This window comes from Biomphalaria glabrata, chromosome 16 (assembly GCF_947242115.1).
Source record: "Biomphalaria glabrata chromosome 16, xgBioGlab47.1, whole genome shotgun sequence".
NCBI lineage: Eukaryota > Metazoa > Mollusca > Gastropoda > Planorbidae > Biomphalaria > Biomphalaria glabrata.
Genome location: NC_074726.1, coordinates 848,783 through 869,259, shown reverse-complemented (window position 1 = coordinate 869,259; position 20,477 = coordinate 848,783). Strand labels below are relative to the sequence as shown.

Here is a 20,477-nt window from a genome sequence, read left to right as displayed (position 1 = left end):
TTTAGTTTCATCAATATGGGGATTCCGTGATACTTTTTCATTTATTATAACACCTAGGTCTTTTGAGCTACTGTGTAACTGGTTTACCATGAATAAGATTGCTAAACATTAATGAGTATATCTATCTCTCTCTCTCTCTCTCTGTGCTGTTTGTGGGTAGAAGAGTAAGAACTCAACAATGGTTGTTGTCAATGCCCCCTCGTGACCTCCAATTCTCACTTCCCACACATCACAGCCTCCCCCCTTTACTTGAATATCTCTCACTAGATGTACCAACGGTATTATCTTGGCTCTTTTTGACTAGTATTGATTCCCTCTCTGTCTCTTGGTGTGTGTAGGCCTAATGACTTCGTTTAGGCCTACATAATTACTACAGTATTTTGAATATGTATAAATTAAACTTCTGATAACAATGTCACATCATCAATGACCACATCATGAATAATGAATACAAGTGACTCATAAAGTTCTAATTAAAACTGATATTTAATTTTTAAACAAGGCATCAATGGCCACTTTACGACAATGTAATAATTAATTAAGCTGCACGCCTCAGACTGTACTCGAGTTCCGTAGACCTACCGCTACCCATGTCATCTAATGCCAAGGTGACCCGAAACTGCCTTTCACAAGCCATAATGAATATTATAGGTAAACATCGTGACTTTGTTTGAAGCATAAAATGAAAATAACCTATCTGTAAAAGCGACGCTTTGTGCTCAGTCGCAATGTCACTGTACCAGAGCGGAAAACAAAGTTGAAAACCCATTAAAACAAAACTTTTTTTTTTTTCAAACATATAAGCATTGTTTTCTAGATAGATGGGTTCTTTTGGTAGATTCATTCAAAATGTGGGAGATCTCTATGCCCCACACTGTATAGGGCCTATAAAATGTAGGCCTATAAAAGTACCGGATTTTAGTAAGTGAAGGTCCTGGGCAGCATTGTTGTTGAGGTCTCTTATCTTATTCAATATTAATAGATATAAAAGTATGCCATATATGCAGAGAGAGAGAGAGAGAGAGAGAGTAGGTTAAATTGTATCTCATTCTCCTTTTTCACCAATGTTTAAAATGCATAACTTGCTTAAAGAAATATGATTTTGAAATGTGGTGACCCCGTTCAAGGGTAAGGTAGGCCTATATAGGTTTATGATGATGATATTTAAATAAGGCATGTTATCTGCGGCATATCTCTTTGATCAAACCAGGGCGTCTCTTGTCCCCACATTCGCAAACTTAGTTAGCAGGTCATCATGGAGTTCAATGCTTTATTAATCCTGTTTCTAATTTCTTCATTTGAGATGCGGTCTTTTTTAGTGATAGGCCTAGGATCTTTCTGTAGCATCTCAATTCTATTGCTAGCATCTTTCTTTCGAGCTCTGCATTCATCGTCCAAGATTTGCAAGCATACCATACCAGGACTATATGGCGTAACATCCATGGCGCGAAAGGGCTTAATGAATCGGGCCCATATGACCTTTAAGGGTTCACAACTTGTGGCATATAGCAACAATGGCGCAAAGGGACTTATGACCAGTTTGTTGGTCATCGCGAAGATCACATTTATAAGTGACACGAGTCATCATCATCATCAAACTCCATTAGAGTGAGGGCTTGAGAGGCTCAAATCCTCTCTTGCAAAAGCCCTCGACAGAAACCCTGCTGTCTTGCGTAGTGCATAAATGTCGCCATACCGGTCGGGAATTTTGGGTTTCCCAGACCTGTCGAGATGGAGATCAGCAAGTCTGGGGCAGTCAAACAGAATATGAGGCATTGTTTCCTCTTCTTCCCCGCAGCGGGGGCACCGTGAATCAAAATTTGGCCATAGCCGCGAGAAATATGAGCCAACAGGACAGTGGCCTGTCCTGCACTGTGCTATAATAGCTTGCTCAGGCCTGGACAGCCTCCACCACGAGGAAGTGCAGTCAGGGCGCCTCATGCGCTCCCAGACTCCACGGGCTTTTTGGGACTTGTCCCTTCACTCAAACCACTTTTCCATTTCTGTTTTTTGTATTATAGCCAGGGCTTGATGAAAGCTTACAGCCTGATTAGTGGGTGGAATTTGCCCTCCCTGGTGGGCCAAAGAGTCTGCGATTGTGTTGCCAGTCACACCTATGTGACTCGGTACCCACTGCATTATTACAGGGGTGCCATAGTGACACGAGTAATAAAGAGCATTTCTTAGTTGTGATATATTTCATTTCCTGTTTTGATCTCGTGCAATGTTTCTCAAACTATGGTGGAGCGCGATATCTAAATCTAATGCATCACATTTCGTACACAGGTTCCTTTTACTCCTAGGTTCTAAGAACCCCTTTTGACAGATAGGCGTTACGTAACTTGACCGCCGCAATTTGCAAAAAAAAAAAACGCAAGCTCTATCAAACCTTTGTTTTTTATTTTCGGTATTTCCCTCAAAAGGCCGCGGTCTAATAAAAAAAAACACAAATAGCGATATATAGGCCCTATATGTCACAAATTCTGTATTTTTAAAAGTCTACTATTTTTAATATGCCTTACGCCATTTCATTCCACGGTCTAAATTAAAAAAAAAAATCCTAATAACATATTAATAAGATAGAACTACATAATAGTGTCCTTTTTTTTTTCGAGAGAGAAGGGAGAGAGAGCAAGGAATGATACTTAGTATGTGTAGCTCTGTCAAAACTACTAAATCCTAATAGCACTAAAAAGATAAATCTAGGTCTCATATGCTAGATTTATTTTATATTCTAATTAAAGGGGTCAAATAAACGATTATTATTAATAAAATATTTTTTAGAGAGAACAATTTAGATAAATACCAATAAGATAAATGTAGAAAGGGGGTGTGTACGAAGGACTAACTTTTTTGTTGTTGGCCGGCGGATAAGTAAAAGTAATACCAACTAAAATTAACGGGCCCAAAATATGACAGCGTTTAGGCTATATATATCGTCACGGAATCGTGAGTGCATGCTGAAGCGGGTCTTACCAAGTCAAGTCAAAATGTTAGGCCCATGTGGGGGAAATTACAACGCACAGGTATCAAACAAAAGCATAAATGAGAGAGAGAGAGAGAGAGAGAAAGGAAAAATGAAGGGGGTGTTCCGGTCATAATCAACAATATAAAGCATAGGAACAAATCAGCGGGCGTAGCCGCGGCGGTGTGTAGTGCTAGTGTTAAAAGCAAATGTTGAACGGCATTGGGCATTGACGTACATTTTTTTATGGTACAACTGGATGTGTCTGTCGGTTTAAAAAAAAAAAAGACGCATTATTAATATAATATTAATAAAATTCCCCTAATAGTGACATTTACAATTTAGACATTCGGTCAGAGTGTTACAAGATTGTTATTGTACAGTATAATAATTACGCTGAGGTTGTCAATTGTAGTCAAACTGAATTTCCATTTGATTGGATCAATAAAAAGTATCTTATCTTATCTTAATATTTTAAAAATAATAATTTGCAGAAAAAAAAGTCTAGATCTAAATTATTTACTGAGAGCAAAAGATAGTAGTACGCGCGCGCAGTGAAAAAGTCATCTTACGTGCGAATAGACATCTGCCAAATTATTGACCTGAAAAACCCGTGGCCTTCGATGAAACGTTTTACCTTTTTTGACTTGTGAAGAAAGACAAAATTAGCCTTAAAAAAGGCTAAATAGCACACAATAATGTCAAAGTCTCTCATTTGGCGCGTTAATCCATTTTCGATTAGGTCGTTCAGTAAGAAGCAACTCTCCAGATCTAAGATTATTATTAGGAAAATAATAATGCCAGCCGAAAATATCGCTGAAGTTAGTTGTTACCCGAACGATGAATCTCTTTCAAATAAGCGACAAAGATGTGAATGTGATGCAAACAAACATAATGATGCAGTACCGGTAATAATGGAGTTTGCTAAACTGTCTGATAACGCTACTACACCGACGAGGGGATCGCCCTTAGCTGCAGGATTTGATCTTTACAGGTATCTACTATCTACGACTAGATCTAGTTAAATCTAGTACTAGAACTATCTAGATCTAGTACTAGGGTAGACTAAATCTACTAGATCTTTTGATCTACCTCATCTTGTAGATCTAGACTAGATTCTAGATTATTTCTAGACTAGTTAGGGGTGTTATGCTTGTCGGCCCCTATTCCCGACCAGCTGTATTCCAAACCAAAGCCTAAGTATTCCCAGGCAACTGTAACCCTATTACTATTAGAATTTATTAGATCTAGTGTATTAAGTTTATTTTGTTAAGCTATTTCCAGTGACCAGTCAACTGTAGATTTGTAGATCTAGACTCTATAGGCTGTCACCCTATTCACAGTCATGACATCTGTGTTTAGGTCGAATTAGATCTAGATCTAGACTAGGTCTGTAGGACTGTAGGTCAAAACCTTAAAGTTAAAGTCATTTATTTACAGAATTAAATGTTTAGAAGATCACAACTGTTACTGACTGGGTTTGTGTAGTATACATAGACATAAAATGATAGATAGATCTGCACTTATCCTTAAACTGTGAGAATCGAAGGCAATTCCTGGATATAAGTCAGTTCTCAACTTTGACTTACAACTATTACAAGTAAATTGATTGGTGGCTATTTACAAAACATGAACTGCACTTGTACAATGTCTAGTTATGCTCTAAATTTTAAACACATTTTTGTTCTTTCTTAATTTCAAATAAATTATATTGTAATTTAAAAAAAACTTCCTAAAATCATCAAATGCATATCTATATTTCAGTGCATATGACTATATTGTTCCTGCCAAAGGTAAAGAGATTGTGAAGACTGATATCCAAATAGCTGTTCCAGATGGGTGCTATGGACGTGTGGCGCCTCGCTCTGGGTTGGCAGCGAAAAGCTTTATTGATGTTGGTGCCGGAGTGATAGATCAAGACTACAGAGGCAACGTAGGAGTTGTTTTGTTCAATTTTTCCGATACTGACTTTAAAGTAAACAAAGGGGACAGAATCGCTCAACTGATATGTGAAAGAATTTACATTCCTCAGCTATGTGAGAAACCTTCTTTGGATAATACTGAAAGAGGAACTGGTGGTTTTGGTTCTACAGGAACAAATTAACTTCTTTTTCTGATAAGTATTAATGATATTGTTGTAAAAAAATGTTTGCTTGTTTTTAGCATGTTTACCTTCAAAGTTTTGTTTTTTTTTTTTGCTTAGAAATTCTTGAACAAAGAGATCTGGAAATATCAGCTGGTATTGTTTAATATTGTACTCACGATTAAATATTTGTACACACGTTATATTTCTAATTTGGTTTTTACCCCAGTAAAAAAAATTTAAAGTGGCTTGATGGGGAATAAACTTACACCCTGGCATTCTTTGGTCAACACAAGATAATACCTTGTCCTTGTTAAAAATGTGCCAGTATCAGTAGCTCTAAACACATTGCCACTGCTCATGCACAATCAAAAGTACTGGTACTGTTAAACTACTTGCACAAAGTAAAATTACAAATCTTTACCATTAGCTGTGATTTAGAAAAAGTACTTCAATCTATGGGTTAGAGAAAGATAATACATTGTATCATTAAAACCATTAATATGAAAATACTCTGTACTTTTGACAAAGACAGCTTTAGAACTCAGGAAGGTCACAGGACACATTTGAGACCCAACAGAAAAGCCCTTGGTATGCAACTGTCAGACCTGCTAACACAGCCACCATTACTTGTCATAGAATTGCCCAATCAATGGCCAACTGTATAGTGCAGGAAAGTAAGCCTGTCACTTTTAATACTTAGTTACTTATTGGTTCTGTTTTATCTCCTCAATACAAATGTACAATTCAGTGACAAAAACAGATCAACCCTCTAAACACTTTACGTCAGGCATTATTCATAGGCACAGGATCACAACTAAAATTTATCACATTTTTTTATAAAATGCGAAAATCAACACCTAGTACTACCAACCACCATTTACCAATTTTTTTAAAATTCATTTTAGATTAATTGTCTATTTCCATGCATTTAGGAAGTGTACGCTCATTGTTTTCTGCAGCAATATAGCATCAATTACATTGTTAAGACAAGGAAATGGGTAACGTTTGTGGCTTAAAATCTGCTTTGTGTTACTTAACTAATGATCGCATTTTTGGTAATGAGAGGAGCCACTTTCAAAAACAAAATGAGGAATTTTGAGCAAACTAACAAAATAAATAAACTATATATTAAGAACAAAGTACAAAATAATCCCTAAGCTTTACCAACAAAAAGTACTCTATAACCAAATGTCATTGGATCATGGGACTAGTTTCCAAAATGAACTGGAAAAAAAACTTAACAGTCTATTCATATAAATGACTTTATTTTTGGGTGTATAGTTTAGTTGGATGGAGAACAGAACATTCCAAATTTTACTATGTGATGCCTGATTATGTACCAGCAATTCAAATCCAATTTGATGAGACAGTGGGTAATGGCATCATATAGTCAAATTAGATTTACGTTTTTATCTTAAATTAATGAGGCAAACATTTTTTTAGTGTATTTTAAACCAAGCCCACAACATTTGTGTAATTACAAAAGAAAAAAACATGTGTCTTCATTACTCTTAATAAAATACTCACAAAGACACAAAAATAAGGCATATCACATTTAATTTCCTTGCTATAAACAGTGCAAAACCTCATGATCAATATTAAGTTGTTCCAGATTTTTAAAAATAAATAGCATACCGGTATATATAAAAGCTAAATGAAAATCTCTATACTGACTTATATTTCATTACCTATAAAGTTGTTCCAGATATTGTTTTATAATAAAAATAACATCAAATAATTGTTTGAAATCGCATAATATAAATATAATTGTTGCTCCTTCACAAAATTCGCTGATGATGCGGCTCTTCTTGCCCTGCTCTCAGAGAGCTCAGACGTAAATGAGTATTTCAAAGAACTAGAACACATTGAGGAATACTGTAAAAATAATTTTTTATTATTAAATGTAAAAAAAACCAAAGAAATGATAATCGATTTTCGTAGGGACAAGAAGGGAAATGATATTGTTTCTGTAGCTGGAGAGACTATTGAAATTGTGCAAACCTTTAAATACCTTGGTACTATCCTAGACAATAAACTAAATTTTACTGCAAATACTGATTATATCAGCAAAAAAGGGCAGCAAAGATTACGACTACTAAGAAAACTGTCCTCGTTTAATGTTAGCGAAAAGGCCTTGGCTATGTTTTATCACGCTCACATCTGCAATATTTTAAGTTTCAATATCACTGCCTGGTATGGCAATCTGAGCATTAAAAATAGGAATAAACTTTATAGAATCCTAAATGCTGCTGGCAAAATCATTGGCAAAAAACAAACCCCATTTGGTCAGTTGTTTGAGACAAACATCTATAAAAAAGCTAACAAGATCCTCGAAATAAAGAATCATCCTTTGTGTCAGGATTTTGTGATTTTACCATCACAAAAGAGATACAAGACACCGATAGCAAAGACAAACAGACACAAACACTCTTTTGTTCCCCTGGCAATCAAATCATTAAATAAGAACAATCTGGTATAAACTTTGTCACATGTAAATTATGAGTGCGTCTGGTGTGAATGTACACTTTGGTTTCTTATAGTTATAATGTTTTTTGTTTGGTGTAATGCACAAATTGTAAGACAAATTTCCTTACGGATAATAAAGATTATTATTATTATTATTATTATTATTATTATATAAATATAATTGACTTATAAAACACTTAATATTCTTGGACAATACGTCACTAGTTAATTATTGATATTTTAATAAAAAATCAACAAAAGTTGTACAGGATTTTAAAATGAGAAAGTAATTTACTACAAACGATTGTTGAAAATCACACTTTAGACTTATTTTACATTTAATTTTCTTGCTGAAACATCACAAAAGACTTTTCATTGGTAAAGAATGTTCCAAATGAACAAGATTTATCTATATTACTTTAATTTTCTTACCAATCATCGCTAAAATTATGGTATAAAAATCTCTCCATAAGGTTATGGTCATCTAATTTTTATGCTCGAACATTGCAAAAATTTAATTTTTATTAGATTATTCCAGGATTCTAAACATATTGTTATTACATTGGCACAAAGGCTATAAGTAATCATTCGCAAATGTCTGTTAACCCTCGTTGACTAGGCTGTGTGACATAGTGGAAAAGTTTTTTTCCCTTTAAAGTCATATAAATTTTTTAAATGAAATGCTATAAAAACTCTGTGCACCAATGTCTAGGAACCCTTGACAACTCTCTCGTATAAAAAAAAAAAGACATTTTTAGTGACTGCCGTAAAGGAAAAAGACATTATTTGTTTTGTGTAGTCTGTCCATCATTTTCCTTCTAAAACATAAAAAAAAATTAAGTATCATTTGGTAGGTTGTTCATGTTAATGTCAAAAGATCCAAAAAAAAGTCCTACCATGATGAAATTGATTATTGGAAATTGCTTATTTGATGTATCTTACTTACTTACTTAGACTTAGGTCCTCCCTCGCCGTTCAGTGCATTGGGCGGCAAGCTGTCTCCATAAAGATCTGTCATTGGCAATGTCTGAAGCCTCCTCCCATCTGGTGTCCACTGTTCTGAGGTCCTCCATGAAGGTGTGGCGCCAAGTTATACGAGGACGTCCCTGTTTGCGCTTTCCTTGTATTGGCCTCCATGTCATCTCAACTCTAGGTATGCATAGTTCATCTTGTCGTAGATGTCCCACAAACCTCATGCGACGCTCTGTCACAACCTCACTGTGTTTGACTCCCAGTTGGGAGATTTCCTTGTATGAGACCCGTTCTGATCGGGACGTATTTTAAATTTAATTTTCATGCCAAGACGTCTAAAAATATTATTGATAATGGGTTATTTCATTATTTTTAAAATAAAAAAAACATTCATTGATTTTTTGAAATCGCTTATTTCACAAATTTACTATTGATTTTTTTCCCTCCAAAATGTTGAAAAATTGTATTATTGATAATAGGTCTATTTGGGTTTTCATTTTTTAGATCTAAATCTACACTTAAACTGTAGTCATAGGTTATGATTTCTAGATGTTTGTCTAGATCTATATTGCAATGTTATAAAATATTAAAGCTAATCTATTGTTTAATTTAATGTTGCTTTCAGTCTGTTAATAGATTATCTATAATTGCAATGTAATGAATGTTATAAAATATTCAAGCAAAGCTACTATTTTTAAATCTAATGTTGCTTTCTATTGATAGATTATCTAGGCTTTATTTCTTAGGTAAATCTAATCTAAATTGTACATAATTTAGATTCTAGATCTAGATCATAAGAGCACTAAATCAGAAGTTAAGCTAGATTCACATCTACTTTCTAGTTCCATCTAATGAAAATGCCAATGAAAATGCCAATAGCTCTGTTGGTAACTGTGCTGGGACAGCGTTGTTTATTTTCCCATTACAAAACAATACTAAAAGATTATCTAAAATCGCTCTTCTGAAATATAATACAAACACCAAAGTTGTCATGTCAAAAAATCTCTTTATCAATAATATGATATTAATTTGCTATTAAGTTAACAGCAACTCCTGGTTGTGTGGTATGCACACTGGACTGTCGTTCAATTGTCTTGATGGTCCCGGGTTCATACCCTGCTCACTGCCATACCCGTCGTCCAGTGGAAGGTTTGGACTAGGATTATTATTTTATTAATAATTTAATAATATTTGTTTCATCTTACACGTTTTACTGTAATAAAAAATAATACAACTAAAACATAAATAATTGAGATAACCTGGAAACCAGTTTGAAAACCTTTTAATTTATATTTATACAGGCATAATACATTTGTTCACATGTAGTATAAAGTGCTATTACCACTACAGTCTTAATGACTAACTAAATTTAAGGTACATACTATATGACAACCTTTTAATCATACAAGGCATGATACATTTTTAGAATGACGCACTGTTACCATTAAATTCTTAAAAGATAGCCAAACCAGAACATTTCAAACAAACTTCAAATTCATTTTTCGATAATAAATAAATTCTACAAAAATACAGTTGGCCAAAAAGATATCAAGAGCACCAACAATAAGATCACCATTAAATTATAGGTAATCTTTACGTGAAAAAAGGCCAAAATATGATTCTAGATACTACTAGTCAATGAATGATGAAAAAAAAAAGTATTTACTCATGAAGAAATATTACTAGACATTTAATGTAAACTAACAATTTGCTAGAAGTCTGAAAGCTACACAAGTATTACTGGCCATTATTAAAAAAAAGGTATAGGGTAGTCATAACAATAAGAGCACTGGAAATGAAATGCAGATAAAAAAGACCTACTGATCTTCAGTTCACCCATATGAAACATAATGTCAGTATTTTATGAGATAAAAGTTGGGTCCAGTTCTTCATTTGACTTAAATTTTGCAAGGCACACTTAGACTTTAATTTCAGCTTTTACAGATTTATAGAGCAAAATATTTTGGATGAAGTTTAAAAAAAAAGCAAAAATATGAATGGAATGAAATAAAATTTGGGACAATTATTACCTAATGTACTTTGACTGAATATACAAAAAGTTACAAATGATATGTTAAGTGAATAAGAAAGAATATTCAAATAATGTTCATGAAAAAAAAAAAAAAAACTTTCTAGACAGGACATAAATTGGACCTGAGGATATGAAATGCTTAAAAGGATATGATATAATTGAAAACGTCTTTAATGGGACAAAATAAGATTTGACACAAGAATTTATAATAAATATGATTATTATATTGAGGGATATTTTAGAGACTTTGGGTTAAAATGTTATATTTTTTGTTAATAGCATATTTGGTATAAAAAAAAGGTATGGTGGACTGAATTATAAATGTATAAAGAGAAATGATTATATCTCTACTACAATATGCTAAGCTGGGTATGAAAATTATTTATTTTTGTTTTCAACTAAAGCTTCTAAAAATACAACAGGTAGCAAAATGAAATGCTGGCAATATGGACTTAGAATCTGCTCCCTTTGACCACCAGGGTGTATAAACCAGTACCATTACATAAGCTTATAAAAATATACAACTATTTTTGGAATGAACGTGATAATAGTCATCAATTTCATTGTACATAAGTAACAGACACATCAGATCATTTAGGAAACAAACAAAAAGTGAATGGAATGTTATGCTGATATATAAAGACATATATCATGTCTAGATAGGACATATATGGAATGTATAGTCTCCTCAATCTTAAGAAAATTACTAGATGATTCAATATTTGTTTCATACAATTAAAAATATGACAATAAAACAAATGTGTAACATTAAAACTTTTCATGAACTGTAGAAATGCATCACAAGTTTATTCTAAAATAAAAGTAAAAAAAATATTTGTTTTCCATTCATAAAAATATTTTTTTTTAAATATTTAGACACAACACTACTAATGTAACATTATCATAATACTTTCACTTCCAACTGCTTAAAAAAAGATTTCTTTTTTAAACTCCAATTTACATTTACTATTGGTTCAATTAGGTTTAAAAAAATAACAATATAAAAACTTGGATTATATGAGACTTATTATAAAAGTTTAAATGTGGAATAATAATAAAGCAATAAAAATTTTGATTCCCATTTAAGTGTATATCTAAATAATTAATAACCAATAATAATAATAATAATAAAAAAAAAATTTGTTTTGAAAAAGCCATGTAACATAATTAGATATTTTTGTATACAAAGTCTAGAGACCCACCCACCAGAGACAAATGAGACAATGCAATTATATATGTAAAGTTGAAATGATATACTCTTATTTCCATTACCATAGAGATATACAAACTAAAAGGTTACAGTGAAGGCAATAATAGTAATGAATGAATTCCTTAACATTTGGTAAGCACCATGTTTCAAAGCAATGCTAACAGTCAACAACTTATTCCCACAATGAGACACTATTTCTTGTCAGCTTGGGTTAGGTTATCCACAATAATTTGTCAATTAGTACAACCAGAATCTTAATTTTGACAACCACAATGCATGTCTGATTCTCTGTCCTACTATTGCCATGATTGTGGAATGTGAATCTCAAGAAAAACTTATTACAAACTAAAACAATGGAATTGTTGGCTGCTAGCCACCTATGTACAACTAAACAGCTATCTAAATTGCTGAGATGTTTGCTGAGTTGGGGTAGTTGGAGTCCTCGGTGTTGTGGGCAGCTTGCGTTGTCGAGGGGGACCAACTGCTGGACCTGTTAAACCTTTTGTTGGAGTAGCACTTCCTGGCCTTTGAGGAGTGGAAGAGTGAGGAGAAAATGTTGGAGTCGTAGGCCTTGATCTGACAGAGCTACCAAAGGCAACAGTTGGCGTAGTGGCCCTAGTAGTAAAGATATGACTCCTTGGTTTGCCTCCAATTGGTGTTGGAGTCTTTCGTCCAGTAATATTTGAAGATGAAGTACTCAGACGTTTAGAACGATTTAAATTTCCAGTGGAACCTAATTCATAGAGAAATAAGCAAGTAGACATTAAGTTTGAAATAAAATGAAGTTTAAAGATACAAATTTTATTACATAAGATTTTGGAAGGCTTTTCAATAAAAAAAAAAAATAAATACATTTGCAGGGTTAACAAAGCTATAAACACCCAGCAGAGAGAAAGAAAAAAGCGATCCATAGGTGTTATCAATATGATGGTTTGAGTGACAAAATATGCTTTGCTGCTAATGGCCTTAAGATGGCCTTTAGATTCATTTCCAATAAAGGCTGGGGCTTGTATTTGAGGTATAATTTAACACAAGCTTTTGTTTTAGTACTCAACAGTACTGAAACCTCTCACAGATCTCACCTAGAGAACCAGAGTGTACGGTGCTAAAAAAAAATATGTTAAAATGATGAGATGTGTTAATTTATCAATATTATTATGTTTATAGTGATCAAAATATTAACTGACCATAAGTGTCTGCATTTCTGCTAAGGGTTGAATTCATATAATGATGTGAGTTGTTCAAAGGGCTGGCTAGATTTACCATGGAGGAGGCCACTCGACTTCGACGTAGGGAAGAGTCATTACTTCCTGTTAATGAAATTTGTGAAGAAAACACAAATTAGGAATACACAATATAACAAACTACAAATTTGTTGTATTTATTTATCCACACATCAAAACCTAGTTTTTACAAAGTTGAAAAACTAAACCAGAATTACTTCATAACAAAAGGATTCCATTATGTAAACTATAATTATAAATTGTTGTTTTTTTTTTTAGTTATAGTATAGTTAAGTACAGTCATGCAATAATTACAGATGTAGTAGATAAGTGCAATGATACATTATCAATTTAGAGCAATGACTTAGTTTAGATACATTGAGTGGGAATAATACTAATATAAATATATGCAGTGAACAGTCTCAATATAGGTCTGTAGGCTACAGTGAGAAGTAGTATAACTTGATATCATCTATATATGTATATGCAGGATGTAGATAAATATACAATTTAAAAAAGTCTAATAATATGTACAAAGAATAATTTTTTTCATAAAATTAATACAGATCTAGATATATAGACTGATAATATACATTTTAAAAATAAATACAATTGACATTTTAAAAAGTTTCATTGAAACTACTGGTTGAGTCTATTATAAATATGTTTTAATTAAACATCTAAAAGATGGATACTGCAATGTGTAATGTAGAGGGGTGGGCAAAGTGCAACTTTTCATTATTTCTTCATTTAGTATTATGCTTTAGAAATTGTTCTGACCAAAAAACTACAAACAGATTCCCATTTTGAAGAGATTTATTCCCAATAGATCATAATAACCTTAGTCAGCAGTTCATTAATAACGAAATACAACAGTGCAAAAGCGTTTTGTTCTATACTAAATTGAATGTGCAGATTCCAAATCCGAAGTCATAATCATTTTAATACTTGAGGACATTTTATTTTAAGTTTGCCCAAATGTGACATTTGATGTTCATTTGTTCCTAAAAGGTCAAAGTACTTAAACCTTGTTCACAAGGCAGTTCTGCACTACCAGTACTAATGTTTATTAAGCTTCAAGTTCAAGAGGAAGTCATAATTCATTAGTTTGTTCATTTCACGGTTAATAAAAACTCAGTCTTTTATTTCCGCCTGAGTTTTCTTGAAATACTGAAAACCATTTCTTAAAGGTGATTGAGTGCAAGAACAAAATGTTTTATTAAACCAAATTTAATGTGAAGAGCTCAAAGATAAACTTTAAGATGAATGACAAGTCATCTTGTACATTGCTCACTTCAGGGACAAAACTGTTTCATTTTATAACCTCTAATAAATAACAACCTCTTTATAGTCACAAGAAACACATATACTTGACTATTTCATTGGTAAAAGAAAAGTATGCTTTGTGTAATCTAATTCTAAGCTATGCAAAAATACTTCCACATTCAGGTCAGCAAACATTCTCCAATTATATGTTGATTATTTTCAAAATTAACTCCTAAGAACATGGGTCTCTTCTTTTTGTTTCCATTGTGCAACAAGGCAAATTTCAATCTTGTCTTGCTAGAATCTAATATAATTTAGTTATATAACAATAATGGCAATGTCTTCAATTCCAAAGATTAAGGGTGAGGATATTTCATATTGTTTAAAATATTGGCAGTATTAATATTGTAGTTACATCCGACATCTGCAATTTTTGCCATGCTGTGCTTAATAAGATTGTTAATGAAAAAAAAAAAAGGATTACTCTGCAATACGTTGCAACTGATTACTGCTAGTTTGGTAAAAAAAGTTTTCCATGAGCAGTTTATTAGTAGTTGCATTTTCTATAATGCCCTTAAAACATGAACTTTGCCTACCCCTGACTTAAATGAAAGAAGGTATTGCTATGATTAGTAGTGAGTAAAACTATAAATATAAAAATGTTGTTATTAGTAGGAAGACAATTATTACACATCTAGAAAGAAAGGATAAAGAACATTATTTCTGCTGGTTATATTCAGCTATACAGATGTTTGGTACCTCCACTTTGTTCACTTTGTCCATCAGGGCTGTGCCCACCTACAGCTGCTTGAGAGCCTTCCCATGAGATATCACCATGGTAACTATATCTTTGGGATGCTGCTTTGTTACGTGCTTGTGGACTTGCCATTGCTACTGCTATTGGGGACAAAAGCGATGTTGATGAAGAAGTAGGAGATAGCAAACCAGAACGGTCATCATGATTCTGACCCATACCTGATGAGTTGGAAGAGGCATAGCCAGTGTCATTTTGCCGCCGCCGAACTCCAGTGGGGAAAGGTGACGTTCTGCCACTATTGCTTCCTCGTCTAGAACCAACAATGGAACCATCCGACAGAGCTAGAGTCTCACGCAGGTCAAAATTTGTGCGACCTTTAGCTGTTAACAAAAGAGAAATAATTTGGTTTAAATATTGTGAAAATATGGTTAAATCTTATTGGTACACAAGCTCATATTTATAATAAAAGTTCTAGGGTAAAAGTCATAAGATACAGTTACTATGAAGGAAGATGGAATAAATACTGACAATCATTAACCTCAATACAGTGAGCTGATGTACTGTAAACATGACTAGAAAATAGAAATTTAAAGATTATACCATTCTTAAAATATATTCTCTATGATGTGTTTGCAAAAATTTACCAGTGATCACTCTCTTGAACTAATTACAATCCTTGACTTGAATTTACATATAAATTACAAATTATAGTAACATGTATATTATTGGAGTCTCTAGATACTTTCATTTTTGTTCTGCTTCTAACCACTAAAGAGCTATTCAATTTAAAACTTGCATTAAAAGTTAACAGCCTTTAATCAATAAACAAAACATTTTTTAAAAAGCCATTATATAAACATTAATGAAAAATTCTTCAAGTTAAATAAGTTACCTCGACAAGGGTCATTTTGTTCCAGAAATTCTTCCAATGTCACCCATCCACCACCAACACGGACCATAACAGTATGATTCAAAAATCTCACAAGGCAAGTTTTTTGTTTTTCACCAAACTGGAATTTTAAATTGACTAAACTTAAGATATATATATATTAATAATTATTGTGAAAAGATATATTTTATATCTAGAAAGAGTGCTTAGTCTATCAAACTGTTAGATACAATAAAATTATCTTTTTGAAAAGAAGACATGTACATTTTAAAATATGATAGTACCACATTTTTAGCATTGACCATACAAGTTTTCCATGTTTCTAAACTGGCAAAAGCTCACTGACAAATGATAACAGATTTCCACAGTACTGACCCTATATTTGCCTTCTTCCAACCATTCTGCTTTAAAAGACTGGCGGCATTGACAATTAGACAACTCTTTTTCTATCTCCTCATGAATCAGTTCTACATCCGATTTGGCGCTGCGGTTGTTGTTCTTTATTCTATTTTTCTGTTAATTATAATTAGGTCATCTTAGAAAAGTTTATTTATAATACTCTAAAAATATTTGTTAAAAAGATGTAATCAAAACTCTAACCTACATAATATGTTAAAAAACAACATTTTATTGATTTCCATAACTTACAACTGATAAGTACCATATACTAAAGCAACATCATTTTGATCAACAATGATCATATTGAATATATATTTTTACTATAGACTGAATAAATATAAAATGGTTTAGGCTATAATCTACAAAAGGAAAGAACCAAATGAAGACCAAAGATAGCACAATGAAAATGTAACTGATGAATTTAGCCCGAAAAGATTACATTTTTAATTACTTTGTGTAGCCTAAATAATACAAAGATCGTAAAAATGTAAACAAGTTAATAGACTACAAAAATTAAATTAACTAAATAAAAAATTCAGCATTTCTATGAGTGTTCCTCTAAATTAGCTGGCTATAAAATACTATTCAGAAAAAGAGAATAATAGAGAAGGTCAGGGTAAAAGAAGGAAATAAGTAGCTCCATTATTCAAGACAAATATTGGGAAGAGTGACAATACTTATTTTGTAGCATTTTAGGGACATTCTGTAGTTTTCAGTATTTATAATTTAAATTTTTTTTTTTAATTTACTGACTTTAAGAGAAAGTTGCTTGGGTAAAGGGGATGTAGGTTAGTTTTTGGTGAACAAACCAATTTAAAACTAGGTAAAATGTATTACATAATAGCAGCTTGTTGATTATAACTGAGTTAGTTAAAATGAATAAAAATTTATAACTTCATATAACTGTTTAAGCTATGGTTGGTTAGTCAAGGATAAATATGATATAATACAGCTATCAAGCACTTATGAAGTTGTCAAATACTACTATAGAATATTGTGCCACTTACTCTATCTGCTTTCAAAGCATCAACAAAGTTTTTGTACTCGATAAACCCATTGCTTGCTTTATCAAAGATGTCAAAGACAGCGCTAAGCTCTGTGCGATTAGTTGGGAACTCTGGATGGAAAATAGATACATTACTAAAATAGAGTGAACATGTTTGTAATTGAGATTTTAACATACTGAATAATTTATAATTCTACATCTTAAGAAGAAAAAAAATCATAACAGTAAGATTAGAATCAAGAACTTAATTATACCACATAAATAATCACATCAAAACACCAGCAAATTACATTTTATCACTTAAATTCCTATCAACAGAGTAAAAAAACTTTCAGAGCTTGAACAAAAGTTCACCTATTTAGGCAGGGTAATCACAAATGATGGAGATGCATACCATGATAAAAACATGCCAGATAGGAAAAGCTGGAGCTGTTAAAAAAACTATGACCTATTTATATGTGGATGTCACCAATAAAGATTTAAAAAAAAAAAAGACTTAACATTGCTCAGCAATATTGAGTGAGAAGGAACCTAGGAATAGCATTGGAGATCATGTCACATGAAATCTTCTCCCACATAAGAACTTGCTGAAGTCCCCCCCCCTAAGCAAAGTGCTGACCAAGATTTACTGACATATTCTTTAGATAAGACAAAATACAATCACCTAAGACAGCCATAACATGGTGTCAAAGAGAGGAAAGCATTAACAGTGCTTTCCATGTCTAGCATTGTACCACACCTTATAGGAAGACTTAAAATCTGTAGGCACTAGCTTGGAGAGGGCTTGACACCCTATGCGCAAACAGGGAGAATCTAAAGTGGCTACCCTAGTTAAATATGGAACATTGAAACAGTATGAGCTCTACAAGCACTTGCTCATCAGCAAATTTAAGATCTGATGGAGAATAAAATATACAAACAGAGAAGTAAAAGTATAGTTTCAGACCTTGCGATCTATAGGACAGTTGATCTTAAGGTCCTCTGTTAACGAGCAGGGTGTCATGTGGCCAACAGAACGACCAACCACCTTTAATTTCTTCAACTACCAACAGCCTTTACTTTCCTCAACTTAAATCAGGTGCCCATTAGTGTTAGGTCACTAGGTAGACTCAGGGGCACCATAAAAATTCTGAAATTTAATATCTCAGCTCTACCAAAATTCAGATCCAGGATACCAGGTTCTGAAGCCAAGTGCTTAATCACTCACCCAACCCACCGGGCCCCATTACAAAGGGATACAAAACTGGATATGTCAGTAAAAGAAGTCATTTGATGGTAAGCTGATGTACAAATTAACTGGGCATCTAATAAGAAAGGAAAGTTGACTTAATTATTATTATTATAGCTTTTATATAGCGCTACTTTCATGCTTATAGCATGCTCAGAGCGCTTTTGGTCCAATCTCATTTGTGGACCAGTGGGGGGAGGGGGTATCTAGGAGTTGGTTTTCCGTGATGCCTTTAGGCACTCAGTAAACACAACTCTGCCCGAGTCGGGTGTCGAACCTCGAGCCCCCTTCTAGGTAGCCAAGCCAAGCCAAGTTCAAGCGCACATGGCCTCTCGATCACGCTTACCACGCTTAATGTGTAATACTTGTCTTACTTAAAATACTTATGTTAAGAGAATTTCATTTAGTTACTTTTTTATGTCCAATTTATCCAATGCGCTAATAGATAAACAATACAAAACATTCACAAGGTACAAATTGCTAAAAGTTTACACTTGAAACAAGGTTTAGGAGTCTGTTTCTTTACATCTATTTTTAATTGTAAACATTCAAATGTTTTATTCAATGCAAGTGTTGTTTAAGCACACAAAAAAAATTGAATTAGATTTTAAACCTGACCTTAAGATTTAAAACTATGTCTAGAGAATATGAAATCAATGCTAACATAGCTTCATTTTTCTAATAAACATCTATAACCTTTTAAATTTGAACAAAATAAAATATTAACACACACATACACACAACAATCTATGTAAAAAGACAAAATGCACAAACTTGATTTCAACATTCCACTTATAAATTCCTCTCTGTCAAGGAATCCATCACTATCTTTATCTTGACGTCTGAAGAAATCAGTTATTCTAAACTTTTTAGCCTGGATCCAATTAAGATATCGTTGTCTCCAGAGATCAAAGTCAAAGTTTTTAAAGCTTTCCAACTGTGAATAGAAAAGATACATTCAAGTCATACAGATGGACAAATCTGAATCTTGAGGAATAAAAATGAGTTAAGATCAAAATTAAAATGCGCAAAATAGCTGAGTTAAAAAGAAAATAAATTGTAACACGTAGAGAAGACTATTAGATGCTCATATGGTTTATTTTCGTTTTTCATGACAAGTAGTGCAGTCAAAAGATTATGAAAAAAGCCAAATAGAATGTTTTATGCATTACAATTATAGAAAATATTGCATGCCATAAGGTTTTTTTAGGAAATAAATGTATAACAACCAAAAATAAAAAGTCCAATATTTTTTTATGACACAAATGCAATAATTTCAAAGTGTTATTAAACTAGTCATGTGATGACCATATGCCATTAACCAAATTAAAGATATAGATCTATAACATAACAAAATACATATTTCTGCAAGAAGAAATCCTTGAAATAACATGTCTATGGCAGACCTGCCTACCAAAAAAAGTCCAAATGCGTAACACTTACGGTCAAAATGCGTATTTTGGCACCAGAATGCGTAACACTTACGTGATCCTCTATTTTGTCATATATATATATATATATATATATATATATATATAATATTAGATGTCATGATTAGATCTACAATCTAAATCTAGATCAATAGAGATGATATATAGACTAGATCTGGATCTATGTCTATATAATGAATATAATCTACTCTAGATCTGGGCTCAAAAGTGTTACCGATGCCGTGGATCCGCTAGATCCAAACTTTCGTAAGCCTACCTTCATACTTGATCTATATCTATTCTATACTAAGACTAAGAATCTAGTCTAGATCTAGACTAGATGGTAGTAGATGTTATCGATCTAGATCTAGTCAATCTAAATTCTAAATCATACTATAACTAGTTTGTAGGGTAATGTACTAATATTAATGTAGAGAATCATAACGTAATGACTAGCTAGACTCGAGCTAGATCTATTCCTGTATAACAAGTTATCTAGATTCTAGATCTAGACTAGATATCTACAATGTCACTCAATGTGTTTTTAA

General features: G+C 32.8%; 2 protein-coding genes across 6 annotated transcripts in view; one reads left to right on the top strand and one right to left on the bottom strand.

The window, feature by feature from the left end:
* Positions 1-3,589: 3,589 nt before the first annotated feature.
* LOC106066705 (deoxyuridine 5'-triphosphate nucleotidohydrolase-like) lies at positions 3,590-5,251 on the top strand. The gene is made up of 2 exons (XM_056013868.1): positions 3,590-3,959; positions 4,730-5,251. Exons 1-2 carry the CDS (start codon positions 3,664-3,666, stop codon positions 5,067-5,069), a joined length of 636 nt encoding a protein of 211 aa, XP_055869843.1. The 5' UTR covers positions 3,590-3,663; the 3' UTR covers positions 5,070-5,251.
* Positions 5,252-9,755: 4,504 nt separating this feature from the next.
* Positions 9,756-20,477, bottom strand: part of LOC106066346 (microtubule-actin cross-linking factor 1-like) — a 102,887-nt gene continuing 92,165 nt past the window's right edge. For all 5 annotated transcript variants that reach the window (XM_056014851.1, XM_056014848.1, XM_056014852.1 and 2 more), the window contains 7 exons: positions 19,274-19,436; positions 17,273-17,382; positions 16,242-16,379; positions 15,870-15,987; positions 15,196-15,357; positions 12,919-13,041; positions 9,756-12,464 (listed from right to left, as the gene is read on the bottom strand). In XM_056014851.1, coding sequence (XP_055870826.1) covers positions 12,127-12,464; positions 12,919-13,041; positions 15,196-15,357; positions 15,870-15,987; positions 16,242-16,379; positions 17,273-17,382; positions 19,274-19,436 — 1,152 coding nt within the window. In that variant the 3' untranslated portion in view covers positions 9,756-12,126. The remainder of the gene's footprint in view (positions 12,465-12,918; positions 13,042-15,195; positions 15,358-15,869; positions 15,988-16,241; positions 16,380-17,272; positions 17,383-19,273; positions 19,437-20,477) is intronic.

Coding starts and splice junctions, on each gene's coding strand:
- LOC106066705 (XM_056013868.1), top strand. CDS start 3,664: ATGTCAAAGTCTCTCATTTGGCGCGTTAATCCATTTTCGATTAGGTCG. Junction 3,960..4,729: donor GCAGGATTTGATCTTTACAG/GTATCTACTATC, acceptor TCTATATTTCAG/TGCATATGACTATATTGTTC.